The following is a 23,690-nucleotide window of genomic DNA, read 5'->3' as shown; positions in this document are numbered from 1 at the left end:
TTCTTGGCCTGAGCTGTGCTGACTTTTACCTGCGGTCTTGCTTGACTTGGGATTTCTCCATGTGAACACAGGAACTTTTTTTTTTATGTCTTTTACAAATATTTGCACAGTTCTAGTTGGGAGTGCAGTTTTGGTTTGTATTGTATTTGTATCTGGATTCTGGAATTAAAACAAAAGTGGGAGCTGTAAGTGCTACATCAGGGAATAGGATTTGAGTCAGCTAAATAATAGCTTAAATTTGAAGAAAAGCTTGAGCTGCTGAATGATGAGTGGGCAGGAGTGACTTGGCCTTGCATTGGAAGTATTGAAACATAATTTTTTTCCCCAAATAAATGAATATAACAGAGGGAGAGCAGACTGAGATGAGGCTGCATTCTGCACTGTTCCTCCCCTCCATGCAGCCAGGCTCAGGAACATCCCATCTTCTCTGTGGCACCTGTTTAAATCTGGTTTTAATCAGGTTTGTCCTCACTAAATCAACTCCAGCCTGATTTGTAATGGTGTTATTGATCTAAATTATTTGTACATTGACCTAGGTGTTGGAAAATCTCAATTTTACTGGTGTGATATTGGGATTTAGATCCATGTGTCAGTGTCCATTGGAGTTCTTTACAGAGGAGCTGGAGGAGACTCTCAGAAGTGTGAGAAACCTCAAACTCCAGCACTCTGGATAAAATTATTCCAGATAAAAAGGGTTGATAATGAGAATGAATTTCTTGGTGTCTTGTAAATGTGCTCTGTGTGAAATCTTTCAGTGCTGTGGGATCCTCTTCTTGCCCAGTCCCTCAGCTTAAGGAAACAGTGAACTCCTGACTAAGAGAAACACAGATTTTTGGTGGCTACCATGAAAATGATCTTGTGTATGAGAGAGACCCAATAGCAAAGCTCAGTTTTTTACAGTCCAGTTTTCCCCTCTGTACCCAAGAAGCTCTTGAGCTGAAGTGGGATTGTGGCACTGCTGGCAGGACTCCTGTCTCTGGAAAAAACAGCCCTGGAGACAATTCATGGAGCTGAAACATAACCCTGTCACTCCAGGGAGAAAGAAAACTCCAGAATATGTGGCTTGCTTTATTATTGCACTTTATAATAGGCTTTCCAAATTGCTTTTTACTTCAGTAGTTACTTGCTTGATCAGGTCCTGCCTGGTGCACATGGTAGAGAAGGAAAGGTGTCTGGGGAGTGTTGGTACAGCTCCGTGAGCCACAGGTGCTGATACCTGCTTCTGCCATGTCTGGGATAGAAATTATGTCCAAAATACCCAGCAAACCTTCCTTTTCAAAACAGATTAAACGATGAGCTTGATGCCTCAGGTTTGAGCTTTTCTATTTTTCAGATTCTGTGCTGCTTTAGGGTGTGGGTCTGGGCTTCATATTAGGGAATGGTGAGCTCTCTGCACAGAGTAGGGAGACAAAACAATTCCTTCTCCAGCTGGGGACCAAGGACAAATGATCCAAATCTCAGGCCCAAGAGCACAAACAATGTGGGCTGAAGAGAGAAAAACAAGAAGGATGGGACTGCATGGGCTGGAGCTGGAATGGGACAATGAACTCCAATGTGCAAATGAGCCAGAACTTATAAATGTGAGCCCCCGTGAGCGGTCGTGCATTTTGTGACCATTTTAGTTCACCTTGGGTGCAGCCCTGGCTGGGCTCTTGTGCTGCCCAAGCTAGATCTGCTGAGGCCTTCTAATAAATCCCTACTTTATGCTTTAGCTCTGTCCAGCCTCTGTTTTAGGTCAGCCCTCACAAGGCATCAAGCTCAGCAGCTGAGGTATGCAAGTGCTGAGAACTGAGCTCAGAATTAATGCTAATGGTGCAGTAATCAGTTACTGCTGGTGGCCAGGTGGGGGAAGGTGAGAGAACTGAAGGTGTTGGGCCACTTGAAGGTTCTCCAGTTGGTCCAAAGCCCGGAGTTCATGTCCCCTCTGGCTTGTTGAGCTGTAACACAAGGAGAGTTGTCTGCTGTCCAGCCACAGCTGGATTGCAACCAGGGGCTTGGCTTTGGTTGTGAAAACAAGTGTAGCTTGCACTCTATTTTCAATTACTTCAAAAGATATTTATTCCTCACCTTAGGACCTGCCTTGATCTCTCTCTCTTCCAAAGCTGATTCAAGTACAAAAAGAACAAGTGGCTGTGGTGAAGGGAAGTTAGGAAATAAATGAAACAGTGTCATCTTTCTCATGCCCTGTATTGTTCTAATTAAGCTGTTTGGTTGCTCTCAGACAAGTGTCTCTATGAGATTAATTTGCAGAAGCAGGCTGCTTCCAGTCTGAGATCAGGAAGTCAAACTGAGTAAGAAAATACTTAATGGTGTGATTTTTAATTTTTTTAAAAATGCAAATAGTGAAGAACTTGATAGAAAATACAACATGGTCCAGACTAGGATATCTCCAGCCAAAGATCTTATTAATGGAACAGCCCTCAGGGTGCATGGGCATGAGAATACATCTTAAAAGGAAAGAAATATGATGGGATTATGGAAGAGAAATTAGAGAAATAGATCCTCCTGTTGGAGGACTGTGATAGGTGCTTGTTAGATGAACAAAAGAGAGCAAGCAGCTGAAATAACTTTGAACCAGGTGAAAGGAGGGGTAAATAACTCTGAGGCAGGAAAACACTTCCATACCTCTTCCAGGTGTCTGTAGGCAAACTGTGTGTGCATTTTTCACCAGTGGTTTACAGAAGGGTTGGGAAGTGGTTGGTGGCTTCAAAGGGAACAGGAGAGCTGCATGCCAGGCTGCCACTGCCCTGCTGCCCTTGCAGCAAGCCCCAAAGTTTCCCAGCAGGAAAAGTGGCAGCTAAGCAGGTCCCAGCTCTGGTTAAATATCCCAGGGTGGAGACAGGTGTGGTCTTTCACAACCTCTGGAGATGATCCCTGTGTTTATTCCACACAACTTTTTTTGCTAGTCTTGGTTCTGGTAGTCAAGCATCCATCCCATCCCCTGGATTACAGCCAAGGATTTCCCTCCAAGCACTAATCCCCTCCCTGTGGGTCTTGAGCAGAGAGGTCAGCCTGGTTTCTTTAACACTTGGGAGCCAGAAAGGGGAAAACAACAGCTGGGAGCAAATGGGGAAAGCCATTACAACAGAGAGGTCTGCCTGAGGCAGAAGTGGGAGTATATTGGCTTGGCATTTTGCCTTAGTGTTTCCAGAGGCACCTTGGGAGAGCAGGTGAAATGAAGTGTAATCTGCTTTCCAATAATGCAGGTGTTTTTTAATAAGAGGGTTTTTTTCTGTGTGTGTAGAAGCTTCTATAGCTCTGTAAGTACTTTGTGTCTTGTGCTCTCTGTCATTTGTTTTCTTGTCTGTTAAAAAAGCAGCTGGAGGAAAAGGCAGATTACACCTTGAAATCTTGAAAGGTATTTCCCATAAAGACATGGATGTCAAATTGCACAAAAGGGAGAATTGGGCTAATAGTAACTAAAAGTTTAAGACTTCAGAAGTCTTCAACCAACAACATCATGTGTTTCTCAAAGGTGAAATGTGTTTGTATGCCTTGTGCACCAGAGGAGATCATGCCTGGTGTTGTGGGGCCCAGTCTAACAATCCCATTTTCCCCAACAGTTGCACTATAAAGTCCCTTCAGCGACGTCACGTTTGCATCAGCCGCCTGGAGAGGCCTCAGAACTGGGGTGAGAACTCCTGTGAAGTCAGATTTGTCATACTGGTCCTGGCTCCTCCCAAGATGGTGAGTTTTGTCTTCTTGCTCCACAACTTCAGGGGGTTCTCCTGAGTTTTCTTTTCCTTGGGCTCCTCCAAGGGTTAATAAATGTTGTTTTTAAAACACAAGGGGATGTGAAAAGGCCTGAGATCTTTTCAGCAGCTGTCTAGATGATTTATCCTGTTGGTGAGGGGTGGATTAGTGGGCTGTGTGCTTGTCTCATGGCCTGTATCCTGGTGGGGAGGAGAACACTCTGTAGTCCCCATACACACCTGGGATGCCCTAAACACTCCATGGATTCCCCTCTCCAGCTGGAGCTGCTATTTTTAGAAGTAAGAAGTGCAGCTCCTTGCTAAAGCCAAGCTTTTGAAAGGCCCTTGTGAGCCTACAGCTGCTGCCCCAGGGCAAAGGTCTGGGTTGCTTCCCAGCAAACTTCCCTGATGGGGCTGACATTTTCCCTCCAGCTGCAGCAGCTGGAGGTGATGTAGCCAAGAGGAAGATGATTCTTTTTTGAGCTCTGTTGCAGTGAGGGTGAGACTTTCTGGAAGCTGCAGTGCTTTTAAGGTCAGCCTGTCCCTGAGGCTCTTTGGACCTTTCAGAGCTTTTAGCACCTGAAACAGCAAGGTTAAAGCTTGCTCAGGTTCTGGTTCTTTAGTGTAGACAAGAAGGGCACAGAACACTTTTACTGTAATCAAAATATCCTGAGTTGGAAGGGACCCACAAGGATGATCCAAGTCTGACTCTGATATCATGGGGTGCCTCAAGGTTAATTGGGGATCACCATCCTGTCTTCCTAGAAAGCACTGGCTTGACCAAGGTGGTTCTTCCAGCTGATGGCTGAATGGTTCAAGGCTCAAGACCTTTTCACACTCCAGCTGGCTGTTTACACCTTGGGGCTGCTGGGTCTGTGCTCCTGAGAGGTGCTGGAGAGGTTGGGGACCTTTCCTGGGACAGGATATGTCCTGATTCAATTTCCTGCTCTTCAATGCTATCTGTGTGACCTTGGAACCTGCTGCTCTGGCCTGTCTCCTCCCCCCTTCACCACCACCCATGTTTAAATGGGAATACTGGTGTTTCCTTCTTTCCCAGGATTTCTGGCAGGTCTTTCCCAACCGAGCCACTTGATGCTTTTGGCATCGACCTCGAAGCCAACAGGCTGAAAACATATTGATGTTCCTTGTGCAAAGCAGGAGGGAGAACACCTGGAGCTGTATGCAGTTCCATGGATCTCCCCCTCATTGTTATCTCGGGCCAGCTACGTGCAAAGCACCCGGCGAACGGCTCCGCATCCGCTCGGATCCCGAGAGTGTGCAATTCCAGTGGTCAGCATCAAATTAAGGGAAGGGAGTGGAGGCCAACAGACCTTGCACTTGCCAATGTGCTTTTTTATTTTAAATGGGTTGGTGGAGCCAGCCCCAAGTGCGCATTTCTGGTGCAGCAGTTAAAATAATTAACCTGCTGACAGCAACACATCCAGCGGAGGGGGAGGAAAGTCCACAAAATGGGCATTTGTTATGCTGGGAATCCAGATTCTTGGCCTTGCTAATATGGAAGAAGGAAGAAAAAAAAGAGTTTTCCTGCAATTATCTATGCTCTCTAAACTGTTCATCTCCTTGGTAAAGGAAAAATGGGAAGAGCATTGGGAATGTTGAAGCAATCCCTGCAGCATCCAGCCCAAGGATTGTTGCTGCTTAGAGGTGAAAGGTGGATCCTCTTCTGTGATGGCAAATCCAGGCTGGTTCACAGACTCTAAAAGCAAGTCCCAGGCAAAATCCTTCACTTAAATCCAAACATCTCCCTAGAAACTTAAAATGAATGTGCCCTAGTGAGTGTTTGAAGGGACATTCTTGGTGATGGAATCCCAGAATGGTTTGGGTTGGAAGGGACATTTAAGACAATCTCATTCCAACCTCTGCCATGTTCTAGGACGCCTCCCACTGTCCCAGGTTGCTCCAAGCCCCATCCAACCTGGCCTTGAACACTTCAGGGATGGGGCAGCCACAGTTTTTTGGAGCAAATGGAAGATGGGGCAGCCACAATTTTTCTGAGCAAATGGCAGAGAGGAGGGTGATGTGAGTGGTGGAGGAAGGACAGTGTTAGCAATGACTCTGGGACCAGCTCAGTGCCACCCACGCCTGCGCTTCTGCGTCACCCACACTGAATTATTTGGTTGTGTCCATGGAGAAATTGTTCATCTGTTCAGTTGTGAATCATGAGAAGCAATTGGGATCAATCACAGATGCTCACTCTTCTTTTCACAGCAGAGTGAGGAGCTTGGAGATTCTCCAGGGCTGGGGAATGTTTGGGTGTCTCTGATAGCTGCTGCATGCTGAGTGTGGAGTGTAGAAGAGGTGGGTGGATTAAAACTTGGCACCAGAAGGAGCTTTTAATGAGCTGTGGTTCTGTGTAATTTAGTCTTGGCAAGTATCTTACCTGTCCTGGCCACAGTAGGAGCAAGTGAGCAGGTCACTTGGAGAGCTTGGATTTGGTGGGTTTCTGCAGGGGTAGGGACCTCAGCCTCCTTCACTCTTCCCTTTGCATTTAATTTCCTGCAGTAGGAAAGCAGCTTGGATTCTGTTGGAAGCTGGACCCCCACAGATCAGGCCTGTGTCTCACAGAAATATTAATGAAAATAAACACTTTTTTCACGTCTGCAAGACTCCTGTCCCTTCCACACATTTAGTGAAGACAGACAAGAGCTCCATGTGTGTTCCCAGCTTTTTTTTCCCATCCTTTCCTCTGTGCCAGTGGTTACTTGAGCTGAGAGCTCTCAATCTCTACTTGTGCAGCCAGAATTGCCCCAGAGTGGCCAAGTGAATTGAGTTTTAATGCCCAGAAAATAGTAATCAGATGAGCACAATAATCTCAGTCTTTCAGCTAAGACATCAGTACCTGCAGAAACCTTGACTGCAGCACCCTTCCACCCCAGGAGCAGCAATGCTGAGGTGCTGTTAAGTAGCAAAGATTTTTGTCTTGTCTTGAAGGGAAACCAGGGATTAAATGCACACTCAGCATGATTCAGCTTTGTGTTGGTTTCTGGGAAGTTGATCAAGTAAAGATCAATCAGGGCTTCAGGACCTGTGTTGGTGCCTCCAGAGGATTCTGCTGTGGATGTGTGTTCATCTGCAACAGCTTCCACATGTGCCCTCCTCCCTCAGGTGTCTTCTAGGTTCCTGGGAGCCGGGCAGGTTCCTCTTCAGAGGGATGAATTACGGGATTTACCTTTCAGAAATGAAATTAAATGGTTTTCAAGCACTTTTTCTGTCTTTTTTTTTTTTTCCCTGCTTAGAAAAGCACCAAAACGGCCACAGAGGTGGGCAGGACCTTTGCCACAATGTTTTCAGACATAACCTTCCGGCAGAAGCTTCTGGAAACCAAAACTGAGGAGGAGTTCAAGGAGGCCTTGGTGCACCAACGCCACTTGCTGACGGTGGCCAATCAGAGACCCTCAGGAATGAAAGATGGGCACAAGTCACACGGTAACAAACAACTCAAGGTAAGGCTTGGCCAGCACCTCTGCCATGCCCTGGTGTCCAAATCCATCCATCCATCCAAGGAGATTTGGGCTGAGGAGGTGAACACCTGAGGCCAGTGCATGCAGCAGCATTCCCAGCAAGCTCCCAACACCAAGGCTTCCCCAAAGTTCTGCAGTGTGCACATCCACCTTCCTCAGATTCTGCTGTAAATCTCCAAAAAGCCGCTTGAAAGAGGCAGGTGCTGAAGGGGTGCAGAGCACTTGGGGGTTGAAATGGTTACAGGACTTTGATTCCAGATGCTTAGTCAAGGGTGGGATTAATGGATCCCTGCTCCTTGTCAGCCCAAGGTACTTAATCCTTAAAATCAGAAGGCTCTGAAAGAAGCTGCTGCTTGTCTTTCCTGCAGCCAAAAGGCTTCTTGGCCATCTCTACACAGTAATTTCACTTAAAAGTTGCCTGTCAGTATTTGGCCTGAATTCTGCCTGTTTGATCTGTAGCTCTGTAAAACATTACTTGCTTTGTACTTTAAAGTTCGAGGGAAATGCTGTAACTCAGCTTTCTTTTCTGGAATTTCCTGTGTGTTGGTCATTGCTTTGTTTTTCCGTTCAGAAATCCATTCTTTAAGCAGACAGCATACCTGGAAAACAAACTGTGCCATCTCCAGCATGCTGCTGCTGTCTCTGCATTACAAATAACCCCAAAGCTTTGGGTTGCTTGCAGTGCAGGAGCTGCTTCACTTATCACTTTCTTTTCCCCCCTGGAGTAGATTTAAGGGGTTTGATCTGCACATCTGGAAATGAGCAAAGCTCATGTTTTTCCTGTGGAATCCCCTTGCTTATAGGTAGTGCTTTGAACTTTGCTAGACCCCATATCTGCTCCTAACTTTGCAGAACAAGTCCTGAAACCCTCTTTAAACCCAGGTCGTGCAAGGCAGGGATATTTGGAGTAGTGATTTACCTAAAGTAGGTTTAACCCTCTACACCTGGCCTTTAAAATGGGTTTTTGTTAGAGCAGTTAAAGTGTCTGATTCTGTGTTTTGCTAGAAATAGCAAAAAAAAATGTCTCCAGAGGGTTTTTTGCTCTGTGGTTTGGTGAGGAGGGCTGGATGCGACACTGAGCTTGTAGATTTTGGCCCTGAGACTGGTGATTCCTGCTGGCCTGGTTGGAAAAGCAGCCTTGGCCAGGCAGAATCCTGATTTCTCCAAGCCAGTGCTCTAAAGGGTGACACTTCTTCCTTCAGCTCTTGCTTTTGGCATTGAAAGTTGTGGGCCTGGATTTGCTGTGTTTTTTTAAAACCATTTTATCCTTGAGCTCTTGGGAGATGCTGCCTTTGTATCCCCACATTGCCCTGCCAGCACAAAGAGCTGCAAAAGGAGATTTCCTGGCAAGCCAAGGTTTGCCTGGAGAAGTGAGGTGGATTTGAGCTCCTAGGCTGGATTCCTCAGCTCCTGAGAGCCATCTCCAGCATCTCCTCCCTTGTGGAGAGGAAGCATTTAATATGAGCACAAACCCATGTGAGAACAGGAGTGTAATTTCAACCTGTCAGCCACCCCCGGAGAAATAAACACCCTCACTGGAGCCCCTGGACTATGACAAGTGAGCTCTCAGGAAGGTGTAAAGTCTCTGGGTGACATGAAAATCTGGCCTCTTGGGTCCTGCAGTGATGGGAGAGGAAACGGACCTTAAATTCTGGGTGTGAGTGGGATTTTTGCAAGTGCTTGTTTTTACCTCTGCTGAAATACTGAGGGGGATGTGACAGTCACATTCCCTGCTGTGCCTACAGCACTGTCACTTTGCCTTGGCTCATCTCAGAGGATTATTTAGGCAAGGCTATGTACTCAATCATAATTAAGTCAGCCTGAAATCCTCTTGTTTACTGAGGCATCTAATTGTGATTTTGTTCATGGAGGAGCCCCTAACAGCTGTGATGTTTTTCTGGCTCTGATTTTGTGTCCTGTGTGGATTTGCTGAGGGGGCTGTGTGTGTGCTCAGCATCAGCAGGAGGGGGATATGGAGGATGTAGTGGTTTTGCACAGACTCATGTCCCTGACCTCTGTAAAATACTCCTGCAGCCCCCCAGCACTTTTGGGGAGGGCTGAGGAAGGGTCAGAGTTGTTGGAGGACATTTTTTCTGTTTGGATTTGTAGCTTCTAAGTGCTGGCTTAGCCTCTTCCTCTAACCCAAATAATGGCAAGAAGCTGGGAGAGATTTGTTGAATGCAAAGTGGAAAAATTCATGCACTTCATCTGTTTGGCTAGGTTGGGGGATAAAAGTGAAACCAAAAAGGAGGCCAGTAAACTTAGTCTTTTGCATTTTGTATTTTTTTTTTATCTTTTGTACTCAGTCTTTTAGCAGCCTCCTACTGGAAGGAGACCTGCAGGAGGGCTGGACAGGGACCTCTTCAAGGGTGTGGAGTGACAGGAGAGGGGGGAATGGCATTAAAAGGTAGATTTAGATGGGCTATTGGGAAGAAATCCTTCCCTATGAGACTCTGGCACAGGTTGCCCAGAGGAGCTGTGGCTGTCCCAGGATCCCTGGAAGTGTCCAAGGCCAGGTTGGATGGGGCTTGGAACAACCTGGGCTAGAGGAAGGTGTCCCTGCCCGTGGCAGGGAGTGGAGCTGGGTGGGCTTTGAGGTCCCTTCCAGCCCAAACCATTCTGTGATATCTCTGGTGCAGCCCAGGTTGAGTCTGAGGGTAGAGAGCAGAGAGGATCAGCCCAAGAGAAGGAACAGCTTTTCCAACTGGTGAGGTTCCACTGACACCCCCTACCCTCGTTTCACACTCACACGCACAAGAAATGAGTGCCTGAGGAAATCAGGGCGAGTCTTAAACATAACCCTGGTGCCTTGTGGGATGAGTTAGGCAGTGCTTTCCTCCTCAGCACACTCCCAGCTGCCTGGAACAGGCTTTGTTCCCCAGAGCCCCCTCCCTGCTGCCCCAGGCCAGCAGCAGCCATGCTCCTCCTTCCCTGGAAGACGAGACACCCCGAGCATCCTTTTCCCCGTGCTCACTGCAGCATGATAAGTAAACATCCCAGTCTGAGGCCATTGTGATTCTCTGGCTGACTCATGCCTTCAGGAATCTCCTTCTGGGGGGAAAAATTAAATTGCTTTTCGAGCGCATCTGGCTTTGATGTCCAACTCTGCCACCAAATATGGTTGAAGCACAGAGATTTTTTGGAAATGTTTAAAATGCAGATGGTGTCTGCTGGCAACACATCTGTCTCCTCATCCTGCTTGTTCAGGTTAGAGTTGAAACTGTCCTAAAGTTCGAAAAGTCCTACAGGTGCATTGGCAAATTGCAACAGAATTGCCTTAAATAGCTGCAATCTGAGATTTTATGGTCACAGATAAAGGAGCTGGTCCTCTTTTGCACCCCAAACCCAGTGATTGCTGTGCCCTTTCCTTCTAAAGGAAAAGATTCCCTTCTTTATTTTGTTTGTGGTTCTGATTTTCCAGGTGCTGCAAACAGGTGAGTCCCAGGAGAGAAAGCAAAGCTGTGTGTAGTCCATTAAATGAGCACCGTACCTTTCCAAAGCAGTCATTTTTATCAATTTCTACATGAAGCAGCCAAAGGAAGAGCTCCCTGCTGCTTTGAGATGATCCGTCGGTGTAAATTTTGTGTCTGTGATTTTTATTTCCCCCCTTACACTCCTTAGCAGAAGTTATAAGTCTTCTGTGCCTGGTTCTGCAACAAATACATGAAATGTTTTAGCTGAGGCAGCTGGGGTTGTTATCACTGCATAAAGGTGCATTTGATTTTCAGAGTGGTTTGTGTGCTCTGAGAGTAACAGGAAAAAATCTGACAGGTGCCTCATTTGTAAGTGTTGCCTACCCTGATGCTTTCCATGTGCTTTCCATAAGGAAGGAGTTGTGAGGATTGGGAGGCTGAGAGTCAACAGCAGCTGTCACATATTCCTGACAAGCTCCTCATTGCCTGTGCTGAGCAGCAGATCCTATCAGCAATCCCACTGCACCTTGCAGGCCCCCAAACCAGGAATAAAAGGGAACATGCTGGATTTTTGGAACCCTTCCCCAGTGTTTTTATTGTGTTTTATTGGGCAGAAATTATGGCTTGGTTGTGTGGATTTATTCAAGCTTTTTCTCTGTTGGTGGAGTTTGAGGTGTAGACAGCCTGAATTCCCTCACATCTGTTTGTGGTCTCCCTTTGCCATGGCAATGCCAAGGAAGAAGCACTTGCTGAGGATCCTCCTTTAGAGGTTTCTGGTGGATTTAGGGGGATTTTTGTGCTGGCATCTAAAGGAAAAGTTGTGTGGAGGGATGGGGAAGGCACCTCAGACATGTTTAACCCCATGGCACCCAATGTCTGATCCATCCAGTGGATCCTCAGCTCCCTCACCTGCAAAACAGGGATGTAGATAGGATTGGGAGGGGGAAAAGGGAAGGAAGGGAGGAAAACAGGGTGGTCTGGGGGACTTTCTCTTTTACAATACTATGAGGATATAAATCGAATCCCGGTGAGTTTATTTTTATTATCATGACAAGACGGGATTTGAATGCCCTATTCAAAAGGAGCTCTCTCGCTCCTATCAGGGTTGAATAAGGAGTTTAATCTCTTTAACAATGCATGAGCCTTTACACTGACACAGCACTTCCTTCCTTTCTTCAGCTGCACGACTTTCTCAGTATTGGCAAGGGGATTTCTGATGACATTGCACGAAGATTCCCAGTGTACGCGCTGGACTTCACCGATGGTACGTGTGCCAATGTTTATGGAAGCTCTGCCCCGATTGGGGATTTTTTTTTTGTGATGTGATGTCCTGTTTACAGTGTGCATTCAGTGTGTGCTTTGATATGTGTAACAGCTCTCCTGGCCCTTGTTTAAAAGGGTGTTTTGGCAAAAGCCTGTGAATGGGCAGCGTGGAGCACTAGAGATGAGGCTCCTGCAGCGTTTCCTTAATGAAGGTGCTGGCTGTGCGCGGATGAGGATTTTAATTTTTATTAAGCAGTGATTAAATGGATCAGTTATTGCCGTGTGTAGACTCAGATCAACTCCTTGCAATCTAATTACTCAGCACTGGCCTGATAGGCCCTTTCTGCTGCCTCTGCAAGTTAGCTCCACACTAATTATAGTGATGCTGTGGGAGTTGGGAATGCTTAAACAAAATGTGAGCTGCAGTAACTTCAGCCCGGTGTTGTGAAAAACAGGATACGGCTCGTCCGCTGCCGCCAGATCACAGGAGCAGCACACAGTGTTTATAGTGAGCCTCAGCCTGATGCAGCTCCCACAGTGGCCTTGGGGTTTTTTAGAGTTGTTTTCTCCCTTTTCACTCACAGACTTTCACTTTCTTGAAGGCTGGGCGGAATCTTCAGGGCAAAGCGGGATTACAGAGCCCCGGCCTGACATCAAAACCGGTTTCTTGCAGCTTGTTGGGGAGCTGGTTAATATATTCAATCTCATACCCAGAAAGTTCAAATAAAACAGAGAATTAAAGTGTAGGCAGGGAGAGCCTTGGAGATTTATCAGCTAAATCAGGGATTTATCCCATCCTGCTGTTAAATCCACCTTAGCTCAAGTGTGTGTCCCTGCCTTCCTCAGTGCACAAGTGCTGTGAAGGCTCATGAAATGAGGGTGATCTTACTTGGATTAGGCATAAAAAAGCCAAGATGCCCACCCAAACCCAAATTTTTAGAGTCTTCTCTTGCAAAGCCACCTTCCAGAGGCAGCTTGAGCTTCAGAGAAGCCTGGTCAAGGCTGTGGATGTGTGTCCTCACTCCCTTCCAACCAGCAGAGGAGCGTGAATAAGATGTTGGCTTAGCACAGGGATTGAGTGCTGGGTGCTTTCTCCAGGTGCTTTGGCACTGCTGGGATGGAACTTATTTTCAGGAGACTTGGTGTGATGGGAGGGCTCATGAGACTTGGTGTGATGGGAGGGCTCATGCTGATTTCTCTGAGGATTTGAGGTGTTTTGAAGAGGATGGAGGATGTAAAACAATTTTCAGGGGAGCAGGAAGGATTTGGATAAAACAGAAACATGAATTTTTTGGCGTGTGCATCACTGGCATCAGGTCTGGCAGGGTACTTCAGCTCCCAATCTGGACACTTCATCCCTTTGGCTGTTGCTTTCTAGAGCTGTCAGAGGCTCATTCTTCATTATAAAGGGATATGGAGAAGGGAAGTGCTGCAGACGCACCTTTTGGGGACCCATGTTCACCTCAAGACAGAGCAGTGTCTGCTGTGCCTGTGTGAGCCCAGCAGGCACAAAAACATCAGATTTTGGTCCTGCAGCCAATTCTGGCTATCAGCAGAATTGGAAGCCCCCTTCAGGGTCCATATTGTGGCTCTGACTGCATCCAAATGACCCTGTGGGTGCTGCCTCAGCCCTGGGCTCTTGGCTGTGAGCTCTACAAGCTTTGCACACACTGATGTACAGAATGGGCATAAAATTGGGATCAAACGCAACCACGGGTTAAAAAATGTCAGTGTTTTGTAATACAGCTTCTGGAGAGTGGAAAAGAGCCCAGTGAAACTCCAGAACTACTTCAGCTCAAATGGGATGTTCTCAGTGTAGGAGCAGTTGTGCCCTTTCAATAGGAAATGGGGGAAAAGGGGTTTTGTGAAAAAGCACTGTGTGTTAGTATGGCCATTTCTTCCCAGAAACTAGGATGAATTCTTTAAGGAACTGCTTAAAATGAAAAGCAGATGGAGCATGAAGCATCTGCCATAAACCACTGAGACTGAAGGTGATCAGGAGTGTGGAATTCCTGGAGCATCTCAAAGCAGTGGTGCATCAGAACACGAGGGATTTGAACTATCCCAGTGTCTGCACTCCAGACAGCCACGTGTGCACCATCAAAGAGCTCTGAATTACAAAGATGCTGCGTTTTGAATGGTTGGAGTCTCTAAATCCTTAATCTGAGAAGCATCCTGGGGTTTGGGGTTAGACAGATAAACCCATCAGGGGCGGGGTGATAAATAATGAGACTTTTTGTAGGACCAGCAAATCTTTGGCCTGTTGGAGTTTTGTGGGATTGGTCCGCTTCACACTGAAAAATTATCCTTAAAGGAAAAGTATTTCTCTTTTTTTTCCCCTTTTACTCCAGATTAGGAACTTGTCAACTTTGTTTTGTGGCAAAGTCTTGTGCATTTTATTGAATGGGTCAAAGGATCAAGGAAGAGTTTTTTAAACTTTTTTTCCCAGGATTTTGGTGATAAAGATGGCTTTTAATAGATGTCTTCCAGCAGGAGCATCTGAAGATGAACAGTTGGGTTATACTGAGCCTGAGAACTCCTGTAGTTTTCCTTTAAACTGGAAATTTACTCCATTTGGCTGTGACTTTTTTGTGTAGAATTCTGTCTTTAAAAAAACCAGTGTGACTGAACTTCATCCTGATCCTGTCCAATTGGCTCAAAGCACTTGTGTGTCAATTTTATTACTCTTTAAGGCTCAAACTGGAGCTTCCAGAAATTTCTTTATATTGAGGCTGGTTTGAGTGAAAGGGGATTCTGCCTGGACTCAGATACAAGATTTCTGAAACTCCTGAAAGCTGCTGTCCTCATTCTTCAGTGTTATTTTCTGGTACAACACAGAGGAACAAACACAATTGCAGTGCCTGAAGTGCCCAGTGGGAAATGTGAGGTGCCTGAGATTTTTGTGGTGAGCTTTGATGCTTTGTTTTTACATATCTGTATTCCTTCACCTCCTGGGGAGGGAAGATGAAGGAAAAAGAGGAGAACTGAGGTTTATTCTCTTTCTCCTTGTTTTTTCTGGGCCTGTGTCTTTGATACCTGGCTGTGGTGGGTGGATAGTCCTGCTGGAAGTGTGGATTTCTCCCTGTCCTTGGTCCTGCAGAGGGTCTCTAACCAGCTCCTGAGGTCTGCTGGCAGCATCCTTGGGATCTGCTGTGGTGTTTTGCAGGAGGGAGATCTCCTAAGCTCCCTGCAACGTGGGCATGCTTAGCTGGAAGTCTTGAAAACGTTGGAGAAATAGGATTTGAAAGAGAACTTTTGTTTTGCTGGCTGTCTAAGGTAGCTCAGAGTTGAAACGTTGATCTGAACCCAGAACTGAAATGTTGACCATGGACTGGCTTTGGTGTGTGCCAAATCCCATCAGCTTTCCTGCCTGGTTGCCTTGGCCACCTTGCTTGTCAGGATTCCATTCCTGAGGAAGGAGGGGAAATAAAGGCATTGCAGATTCCTTCTCTTCCGTGCCTCTCCTGCCCTAGGTCAGATATGAGGGAGCTCCTACATCACTCTGCAGCCCTTCATCCCTAAATACCACTTGGGTACCAAAGTTTAACATCCTGGACTTGTCATGATTCCCCAAAACATCCAACCTGAGTTGCTTTGGGGTCTCTTTGTGTCAGTGGTGGATGGAATGTTCTAAAGCTGCATCATGTTTTGTCGATGGATGTTTCCTTCCAAGAGACCCAGGATTTCTTGGGAAATGGGCTGAAGAAGTGAGATGGAAAGGGAAAGGACTGAGCCTTGATCTGATTTTTCATGGCTCTCTGCTTGGCTTCTGCTCCAAACTCCCCGAGTGGATTTCTTTTTCCAGTTGAGTTCTTAGTCCCACTTGTTCTGTGATTTACTCTTCACAGGACTTCAGGGAAGATTCATCTTCACAACATTGGGCAGAGTCCAGCAACCATCACATAAATGAAAGCCCAGCTTGAGAGCATTAGGAGAAGCTTGTAATTCTGAATTTTACAGTGTTTTTAATATGAAAATGTTGGCTATTTTTTTTTTAATTAGGGCTTTAATGACCTTGCTGCTGTGCTGCAGGTCAGTGTAATTAAACTTTCTTTGCACGGGATAGTTCAGAGAACTGGGAAGAAACATGAACAGGCAGTTCAGAGAATGTCCATGAGTTGTGATTTTGATTTAGTAAATATACAATTAATAGACTTCAGGACCTGTAAACCCAGTTTTTAGGGCTGCTGGTCATTAACTTACTGCTGTGGAATCCCAAGTAAAGTGAGGTCAGAATTGCTGCAGTTTCCCCTGAAACTGTAACCTTGTCTCTACAAACTGTGACATTTCAGAAATCCAGGCAGGTAAAATGGAACTGTCACGTTGATGAACATAATTGCTCCCCATTCCAGTGTGTAGCTATACCTTAATTTCAGGGGAATGCTCCTGAAATAATCAGCTACTCAAATTCCACAGCTGGACCAAGAGTTGGTTTTTATGCTATAAATTTCCATGGTGCAGGTGGAGTGACACATTTTTCAGTGGCTTTATGAGCCTGTCACAGATGAAATGCCATCATAATGAAGCTCACCACCTTCTGAATGAAGCCACAGCAGTCCATGGGCTGCAGAACATCCTGAAAATGTTTGGCTTTAAAAAGGCAGAAAGGTAAATTGTGGTTAATGCTGGATTTCAGTGCCTGTGGCAGGTGGATCTGTACAAGGAGGGGCAATGTTTGGTCGTGACTGCAATAAAGGGGTGAGCAAGCAGCTTTGGGAAGGAGTGTGTTTAATCTGGTGTAATTATTGTCTCCATTACAAAGTGAATTTCACTGCCCACCAGAAGGATTCTTGATCCTAGTATCTTATCTGGCTGATTATGGATTAAAGAAAGTGCTGGACCCAGCCAGGATGAATCACAGAATCATTGAAGCTGGAAAAAACCTCCAAGATTGAGTCCAAGCTGTGCCCAATCCCCACCTTGTCACCAGCCCGGAGCACTGAGTGCCACCTCCAGTCCTTCCTTGGACAGCTCCAGGGGTGGGCACTCACTGCCTCCCTGGACAGCCCATTCCAGTGTTTGACAACCCTTTCCATGAGGAAATTCTTCCTGATGTTCAACTGAACCTCCTTTGATGCAGCTTGAGGCCGTGTCCTTGTACATAAGGACCTCCATGACCAGCAAGGGCTCCTTTGCCAGGATGGAAACTGAAAATGAGCTTTTGTGATGCTCTTCAAGGTTTCTTCCTTCTGCCCTCTCATACTATGGTTTAACTACCAGAACCTTTTTAAAAAAGATACTCTTTGCTTCTCTGGACCTGGTTGTCCTTTCAGAAATTATTTCAAAGCTTCCAGGCATTGTTGCCCCGACTTTTCATATTGGAAAGACTCCCTTGTCCAAAAAGCAATACTTAGGAGTGGCAGAGAATCCTCTGAACCAGAATGTGACCATGTCCACTCATGGAACCACCCCTCAGCCCTGTTTGTCTTGCCAAATCCTTCCTTTTCTCCAAAGATTTCGAGCGGTTTGGAGTGTGAGGTAGGAGCCTGCAGCTGTTGGACTCAGGATCACGGGATGTCTTCATCTGTGAGAATTAAATTCCAGGCCCTTTGGGTTGTCAGGAGTGTTCAGGAATGTGACCTGTGGTTTCTGGATCTTCCCAATACATGGAAAGGAATTTGCCTGGGAACAGCTGGTCTGATGACTCCCAAAAGGTCAAGCTCATATTTGCATGCTTGAGGTGTCTCTTGTCAGGTTTTAGCCTGGAGTTTGAGGATGCTGAGCACCAGAAATGCTGTTTGTGTCTGTTCCTCTCCTGCCTGCAAGCAGGCACCTCACAAGGTGTCCTTTATTCATGTGGCTGCCTGTTCATTACACATCACCTTTGATTTTCGGGTTTTTACATCCTCTTCCCATCCTTATCTCTGCCCTGCAAATGGTGCAGAAAGCAGATGTTAGATAAGATCCCAAAGTCATTGAGAGATTTTTGTTCTTTTCATTCTGGTGATAAAGATTTTCAGTGTGGCACCAATAACCTCAAAAGCCAAGCCCTCCTTTATCTGATCCAACTCACTGGGTTTTACCTCTCTCAGCAAAGGACTGATGCTGCAAAAGCTTAGGTGGGCATTTGGGAGCTCAGAGCAGATTCCTGTGTGGGAATTCTCTGCTCTGGGGCCTTCCAGAAAGGGCAATTGGGCAGCTTCAAGCTCTTCCAGCCATCTCAGAGGAACAGCACCATCAAGGATGGTGGCACAGGCGGGCTGGAGGCTGAGGAGATTTTTCCAGTGCATCCTCTCTGTTCTGTGGAAAAACTTGTGTTCTCCTGGAGCAACATCAGCTGCTGTCATCTCATCCTTTCTCCTGTGCATCCCCAGTGAGCTCATATCAACATCAGCCTGAAAACAGGAAGGGGAAGGGAAGCTACTTCAGAGGCTCTTAAATTCATATTCTGACACTTTAATTCTCTTTCTGGCTGCTTTGTGTTTTGGCCTGCTGTGTTTTTTCCGACGGAGATGAGAGGGGTGAGTGGATGGAAAAGAGAAAGGCTGTTCTTTCAGCAGGACTTGTTAAAGCAAACCGCAGTGTAGCCATTCCTGACCTCTGGGGCTGTTTGTTTTTGTGTCCTACTGCCATTTTTTTTTGGCTCAGGGTAGCATATTATTGATTCAAACCGACAGCCTTAGACTTCTGTCTAGGGAAAAATGAAGTGCTTCATGTTTTCCTGCCCAAGACAAGAGTAGGGAAGACAAGAGATTGTCGTGAAGCTCATTAGGGACACAGTCCAGAATGCCTGAAAAGTTGGTATTAAAAAGGCAGGGGTGGGGGTTTATGAACCCTAAACTTAAAATTTCTGCCTTGATCCTCTTCCAAGCTCTGGGGACTGACAAAACTGAGCAAAAGGCTTCTTGTATTTCCTGTTTTGATGATGTCAAAAAATTGTCTGGTGGCAATTTTGGTGCTATTTCTGGTCCCAGATGAACAGAAGAGTGTGGGTTGTGCAGAGTCAAACATGAACAATTCAGTTACATGTTTAAGGTGTGGACTGAATTTCTGCTTCTCTAGATGAACTAGCAGCGCCTATGGCTGATGTGAGAAGGTTTTCAGTGCTTTACCAACATGATTTTTGTTGTGGTTTGCCCCAGGTATTATTGGGAACAACAAAGCTATAGGGAAATACATCACGACCATGATCTTTCTGTACTTTGCCTGCCTCCTTCCATCCATTGCCTTTGGATCCCTCAATGATGAAAATACCCGAGGAGCTATTGGTGAGTTCATCAGTTTTGTGCTTCTTAAGCTTATCAGTTTTGTGCATTTGATTCCATGTATTCAAAGTGTCATTCTGGTCACAGAAAGTTCTGATAGTTTTTGTTTACAGGGGGAAAACAAACCCAAAACCGCAACTGAAGGATTTTTTTTCTAATTAAGTTCATTACTTTTGTTGAAAGCCAGAAAAATTGAACACTGCTTTGGGTGTTATAAGCTGACTTGGACTGATACAGACGTATGCTACTTTATTTTTGAATTATGCTGACTTAATGTAATTATTTGCACAATTTTCTTGGCACAAGCTCCTGTGCTTTTGACCTGAATTTGATTGCCAGTATTGAAATCCCTGGGACAGAACTAAACATCATCCTTTATCCCAGTTGTAGAAGCAGCTTGTGCTGCAGCCACAGTTCAAACAAGCACTGGTTAGGTCTTAGAGGTGTTAAAATAAAATAAATACATTTAAAATGTATATATAAAATATAACAATACGCAGAAAAAAATCCCACAGTCCACCAATTAGCCGAACATCTGGAAGCCTAAATCATGGATATGAATAAAGAGTCACTTTTTGATTTATGAGAGTGTTACCTCTGCACTCTTTAAACATTTCTTCTCCTCATTAGTGGTTGGTTTCTCTGCCCTGTGAATGCTCCTGGACGAGGCAGGGATTGACCCAAATCCCTGTTTTTGTTTCCATCCTCCCCAATTCCAGATGTGCGGAAGACAATTTTCGGGCAGTGCATTGGAGGGCTGCTCTACGCCCTCTTCTCGGGGCAGCCCCTGGTGGTGCTGCTGACCACAGCTCCCTTGGCCCTCTACATCAATGGTGAGTCTGCTACAGCTCTGCAGCAGGGGATTGAGGGATTGGCACTTTGGGGGAGAGCTTTGTAGAGCTTGAGTTGGGTTTGGTTGATAAACTGATGTTTAATGGCTGCTCTCAGGGAAAGGTTCTCTCCCCAGAGGGTGGTGGGGCATGGGAGCTAGCTCCCCTGGGGAGTTACAGGGCACAAAGTCAAGGAGTGCTTGGACTGGGCTCTCAAGCACATCATGGGATTGATTGTTGGGGTGTCCTGTGTGGGGCCAGGAGTTGGCTCGATGATCCTGGGGGGTCCCTTCCAGCTCAGGGTGTTCTGGGATTCTGCAAAACCTGAATGGAATTCCTCCCCTTTCCATCACCATCAGAATACCCCAAGTTGGAAGGGACCCACAGGGATCATCGAGACCAGCTCCTGGTTTAGTTCAAATTTTTGCAGAGAAATTTTTTTTTATTTTCATGAAAATAAGGATTTCTTCAGCTTCAATGAGGAAATCTGTTTAAGTAATGGTTTTCTCATGTGGCTGTGTTTAACCAGCTTGAGACAAAGTTTTTTGGGTTTGTTGAGTTTTGGGGTTTTTTCAATCAATGTTTTAAAGTATCATCAGCAGCTTTCCAGGTACTGCAAGATGATCTCAATGAACCAGAGATCAGCCAAAGGAACAAGCTCATTATGTGTGGGGATAATCAGAGGATGGGCTAGGACTAGCTGGAAAGAGCGGCTGTGAGACCCCTTGCTCAAGAGCATCCCAAAATGTCAGTGAGAACAAATTCCACAGGCTTTTGCGGCCTCAATCCCTAGGAAAAATGCTTTGAGCAGTATGGGGGGGAATATTTTTCCAAGTGTCTCTCCCCATTTTTCATGATGGAAGGGGAGAACAGTTTGTGTTGATCCAGTGTCCCTCTGGAAGTGCAGGAATATGGATTTTTAATGGTATTTGGAATAAATGCGTTGGGGTGAAGTCTTGAAATTGGTTCTTTTTGGCCTGGAGCAGATGGGAATCACTGGGTGGCAATGACAGGAGTTGATTGTGACACATAAATGCTTCACTTTTGCAGTCATCCAAGGAATCTGTGATGACTACAACTTGGATTTCAGTGCTTTCTATGCCTGGATTGGACTCTGGAACAGCTTTTTCCTTGTGATCTACTCCCTCTTTAATTTCAGCCTCCTGATGAAGCTCTTTAAAAGGTAGCTGTTTTCAAGAAGTCATATTTTGATCAGATTATTCTTCAAATGGAAAAATTACACATTCCACAAGCTCTTTAATTATGAACTTGCTGCAAAATGTATTTTGTGAGATGAGGAAAGTATCATTTTGGCTTATTGTTCCAGCTTGAAAGAAGTTCTCTGATTTACTGGGTTTTGTTTCTAAGTTGGAGCCTAACTCAAATTGGTATATTTTCATGTAAATTGATGAATATGCTGATTTTTCTTTGAACAGAGTTGAATGCAGCTCTATTAATTTCTGGGCTTTTTCCACAGGTCAACAGAAGAAATAATTGCACTTTTTATATCCATCACATTTGTGCTTGATGCCATCAAAGGCATTGTTAAAGGTAAGTCTTGCAACAGTGTTTTTCACAGCAGATCTCTGCTTTGCTGCCTTGTCAAAGGCAAGCACAAGGCTGCAAAAATGTGTGATGTTTGCTTGTTCTGTGTTCAAAGTCTTCAGGGAAAAAAAGAAAATCAATGTGTGTGAGATGGAAGCAGCCCTCTGTCAGCAGTTTACCTGGGTGTGCAGAATTTTTAGCAGCTCTAATTTCTGTTGGTTGAGACAGAATTGGTTTCTAAGCTTTCACCAAATGGAGAAACCATTATGTTACTGATGTGAGAGATGTGAGAGCCTTCTCCTGATTCCAGTTTAGTTTTGAATGGTCCTGGCAAAAAAGAAAACCAAACAAAAAACAACAATTTAAATGCAGTGTATGAAGTCCTTATTCCTCGACACATTATTCAGACTCTGTGGAGGGGAGTTGAAAGATGGGTTGAGATTTCCTGGTTTTCCCTGAGCTCTGAGACCCTTCTTTAATGTCACTACAAGGACTGCGGTGCCTCCAGCACCTTGCCGAAGCTCCTCTGCCCTTTCCAGCCACTTGGTTTTCCCATTTCTGGGTTAAATTCTACGTCTCCATGGAGAGCCGTGGGGTTTAACAGATTCTTCTGACACTTTTCTCCCTCCCCACAGGGATTGGCAGGAGGTATTTGAGAAGGTGAATCACGGTAGCAGAAATACCTTGTGAGTGGCAGCATTTCTGTTCATCCCAGTGAGGAGTTGGACAATGCCCCATTCCTTGATTTTTATGGCCTGTTGTCCAACATCCCAAAGTTTGGGCTATCCTTTGAAATCCTTCAGGATACACCCAAGCACACTCCTTGTTTTTAAGATACTCAGGCTTGTAAGGGAATGCTTTCCAAGAGACTTAACGCTGCAGAGCAATTTGAAGTGAGATACTTTCTCGCTTCACTGGGAATCCTTAATTGCCTTGTGTGCTTTGATTATGCAATCAGAGGGTGTTTTTTGTTCTGTAGAACACCTGCATCTTTTAAATATCCTGCTTAGAGCTTAGTGAGGGAGAGGTTTTTCTGGGATAGCTGTTGACTCTGTGAGCTTTGCTGAGTGTGTGCTGTCAGTGTCCTGTCCTGGAGGCATGGGACAGTCTCCAGGCGGTCCTCAACAGAACGTTCAGCTGCTCTGTAAAAGTTAGCAAATATTCACAAAGTTTCTGTAGCCCAGAGCTGATCTCCCATAGCAGAGGTTAAAAGTGCAGGAAGCATCCACTGGTCTTGTCTGCCAGACTTTCAGGAATATGCAAGTAAATCCTCAGAGTATTGCAGTGGGAAGAGTAGAAGATCCTCAAAGACAAGGGGCAGTGGCCGTACGGACAGAAACCAGGTTTAGATTGGAAATTAGGGAGAAATTCTTCCTTGTGAGGGGGGGCAGGCCCTGGCACAGTGTGCCCAGAGAAGCTGTGGCTGCTCCTGGATCCCTGGAAGTGTCCAAGACCAGGCTGGTTGGGGCTTGGAGCCCATGGGGGAGGTGGGAGGTGTCCCTGAACATGGGAGGAGGTGGAACAAGATGATCTTAAAGATCCCTTTGAACCCAACACATTCTGTGATTTTATGTGTGATTAGTGAACCAGTTGAATTCTCCTTGTACTTGTGAAGGGATGAATTTGTAAGGAATGATGGTAATGAAGTCACACCAACACTCCTTTGCCAGCTCATGTTGGCTTCAGCTGCACCTGGGAGTGTTCAGAGCATCCACAGCTGGGACCAAAGCTGTTTCCAGACACAGGAGGCCACCAGTGCTGGCAGGCACAGATCCTTAACCCTCTTAGAGCTCATATTTAAAAACATTACACCAGTGCAACTCATGGCCACAGGCTCATCTTTGTCCTTCCCTGCCTGTTTTTGAGGAGGTGATGGTTCACTGCTGCCGCCTCCTCCTCCCACTCAGAATTTTGGTTGAGCAGTTCACTAGGAAGTGAAAGCTGATATTTTCTCTGTGCTCTTTAAATGTGTCCTGTTAGTGCCTTTTCCTGCTGGTACCAACTGTGGGCTTCCTGAGTGCCAGGGGACAATGGCATCTCTTCCCAGATGTTTTCCCAGCCCATTCATAGCCTTGATTCTGTGCAAGGTAGACATGCAGGAAAGAAGGGGAGGGGAACCAAAGCCATGAGCGTTCACGTGGTCCCGGTGACACTTTGTTTTCTCTGCCTGGCTCGGCCACTGAGGCTGTGTTTGTTTGATCTTGACATCTGCACTGAGCAGGAAATTGTGGTGAGCAGGCAGAGGAAAACAAAGCCAGCT

At 45.8% G+C, this 23,690-nt stretch overlaps 2 protein-coding genes and 1 long non-coding RNA gene across 10 annotated transcripts in view; 2 read left to right on the top strand and 1 right to left on the bottom strand.

Annotated features, from left to right (window-relative positions):
- The window catches only part of DDRGK1 (DDRGK domain containing 1), a 224,203-nt gene that overhangs the window by 43,628 nt on the left and 156,885 nt on the right, over positions 1–23,690 (top strand). The gene's annotated exons all lie outside the window — the stretch shown is intronic.
- Positions 1–23,690, top strand: part of SLC4A11 (solute carrier family 4 member 11) — a 136,549-nt gene that overhangs the window by 91,144 nt on the left and 21,715 nt on the right. For all 8 annotated transcript variants that reach the window (XM_068189040.1, XM_068189043.1, XM_068189041.1 and 5 more), the window contains 7 exons: positions 3,564–3,687; positions 6,950–7,156; positions 11,767–11,851; positions 18,933–19,058; positions 19,775–19,888; positions 20,936–21,068; positions 21,363–21,436. In XM_068189040.1, the coding sequence (XP_068045141.1) occupies positions 3,564–3,687; positions 6,950–7,156; positions 11,767–11,851; positions 18,933–19,058; positions 19,775–19,888; positions 20,936–21,068; positions 21,363–21,436 (863 nt within the window). The remainder of the gene's footprint in view (positions 1–3,563; positions 3,688–6,949; positions 7,157–11,766; positions 11,852–18,932; positions 19,059–19,774; positions 19,889–20,935; positions 21,069–21,362; positions 21,437–23,690) is intronic.
- LOC137473236 (uncharacterized) lies at positions 14,412–16,302 on the bottom strand. The gene is made up of 3 exons (XR_010998664.1): positions 16,216–16,302; positions 14,887–15,259; positions 14,412–14,801 (listed from the first exon to the last, which is right to left on the bottom strand). It is a non-coding gene; the product is annotated as an uncharacterized lncRNA (long non-coding RNA).

The sequence above is a fragment of the Anomalospiza imberbis genome, chromosome 4, assembly GCF_031753505.1.
Source record: "Anomalospiza imberbis isolate Cuckoo-Finch-1a 21T00152 chromosome 4, ASM3175350v1, whole genome shotgun sequence".
Lineage (NCBI taxonomy): Eukaryota > Metazoa > Chordata > Aves > Passeriformes > Viduidae > Anomalospiza > Anomalospiza imberbis.
This window is presented reverse-complemented; position numbering and strand designations above follow the sequence as displayed.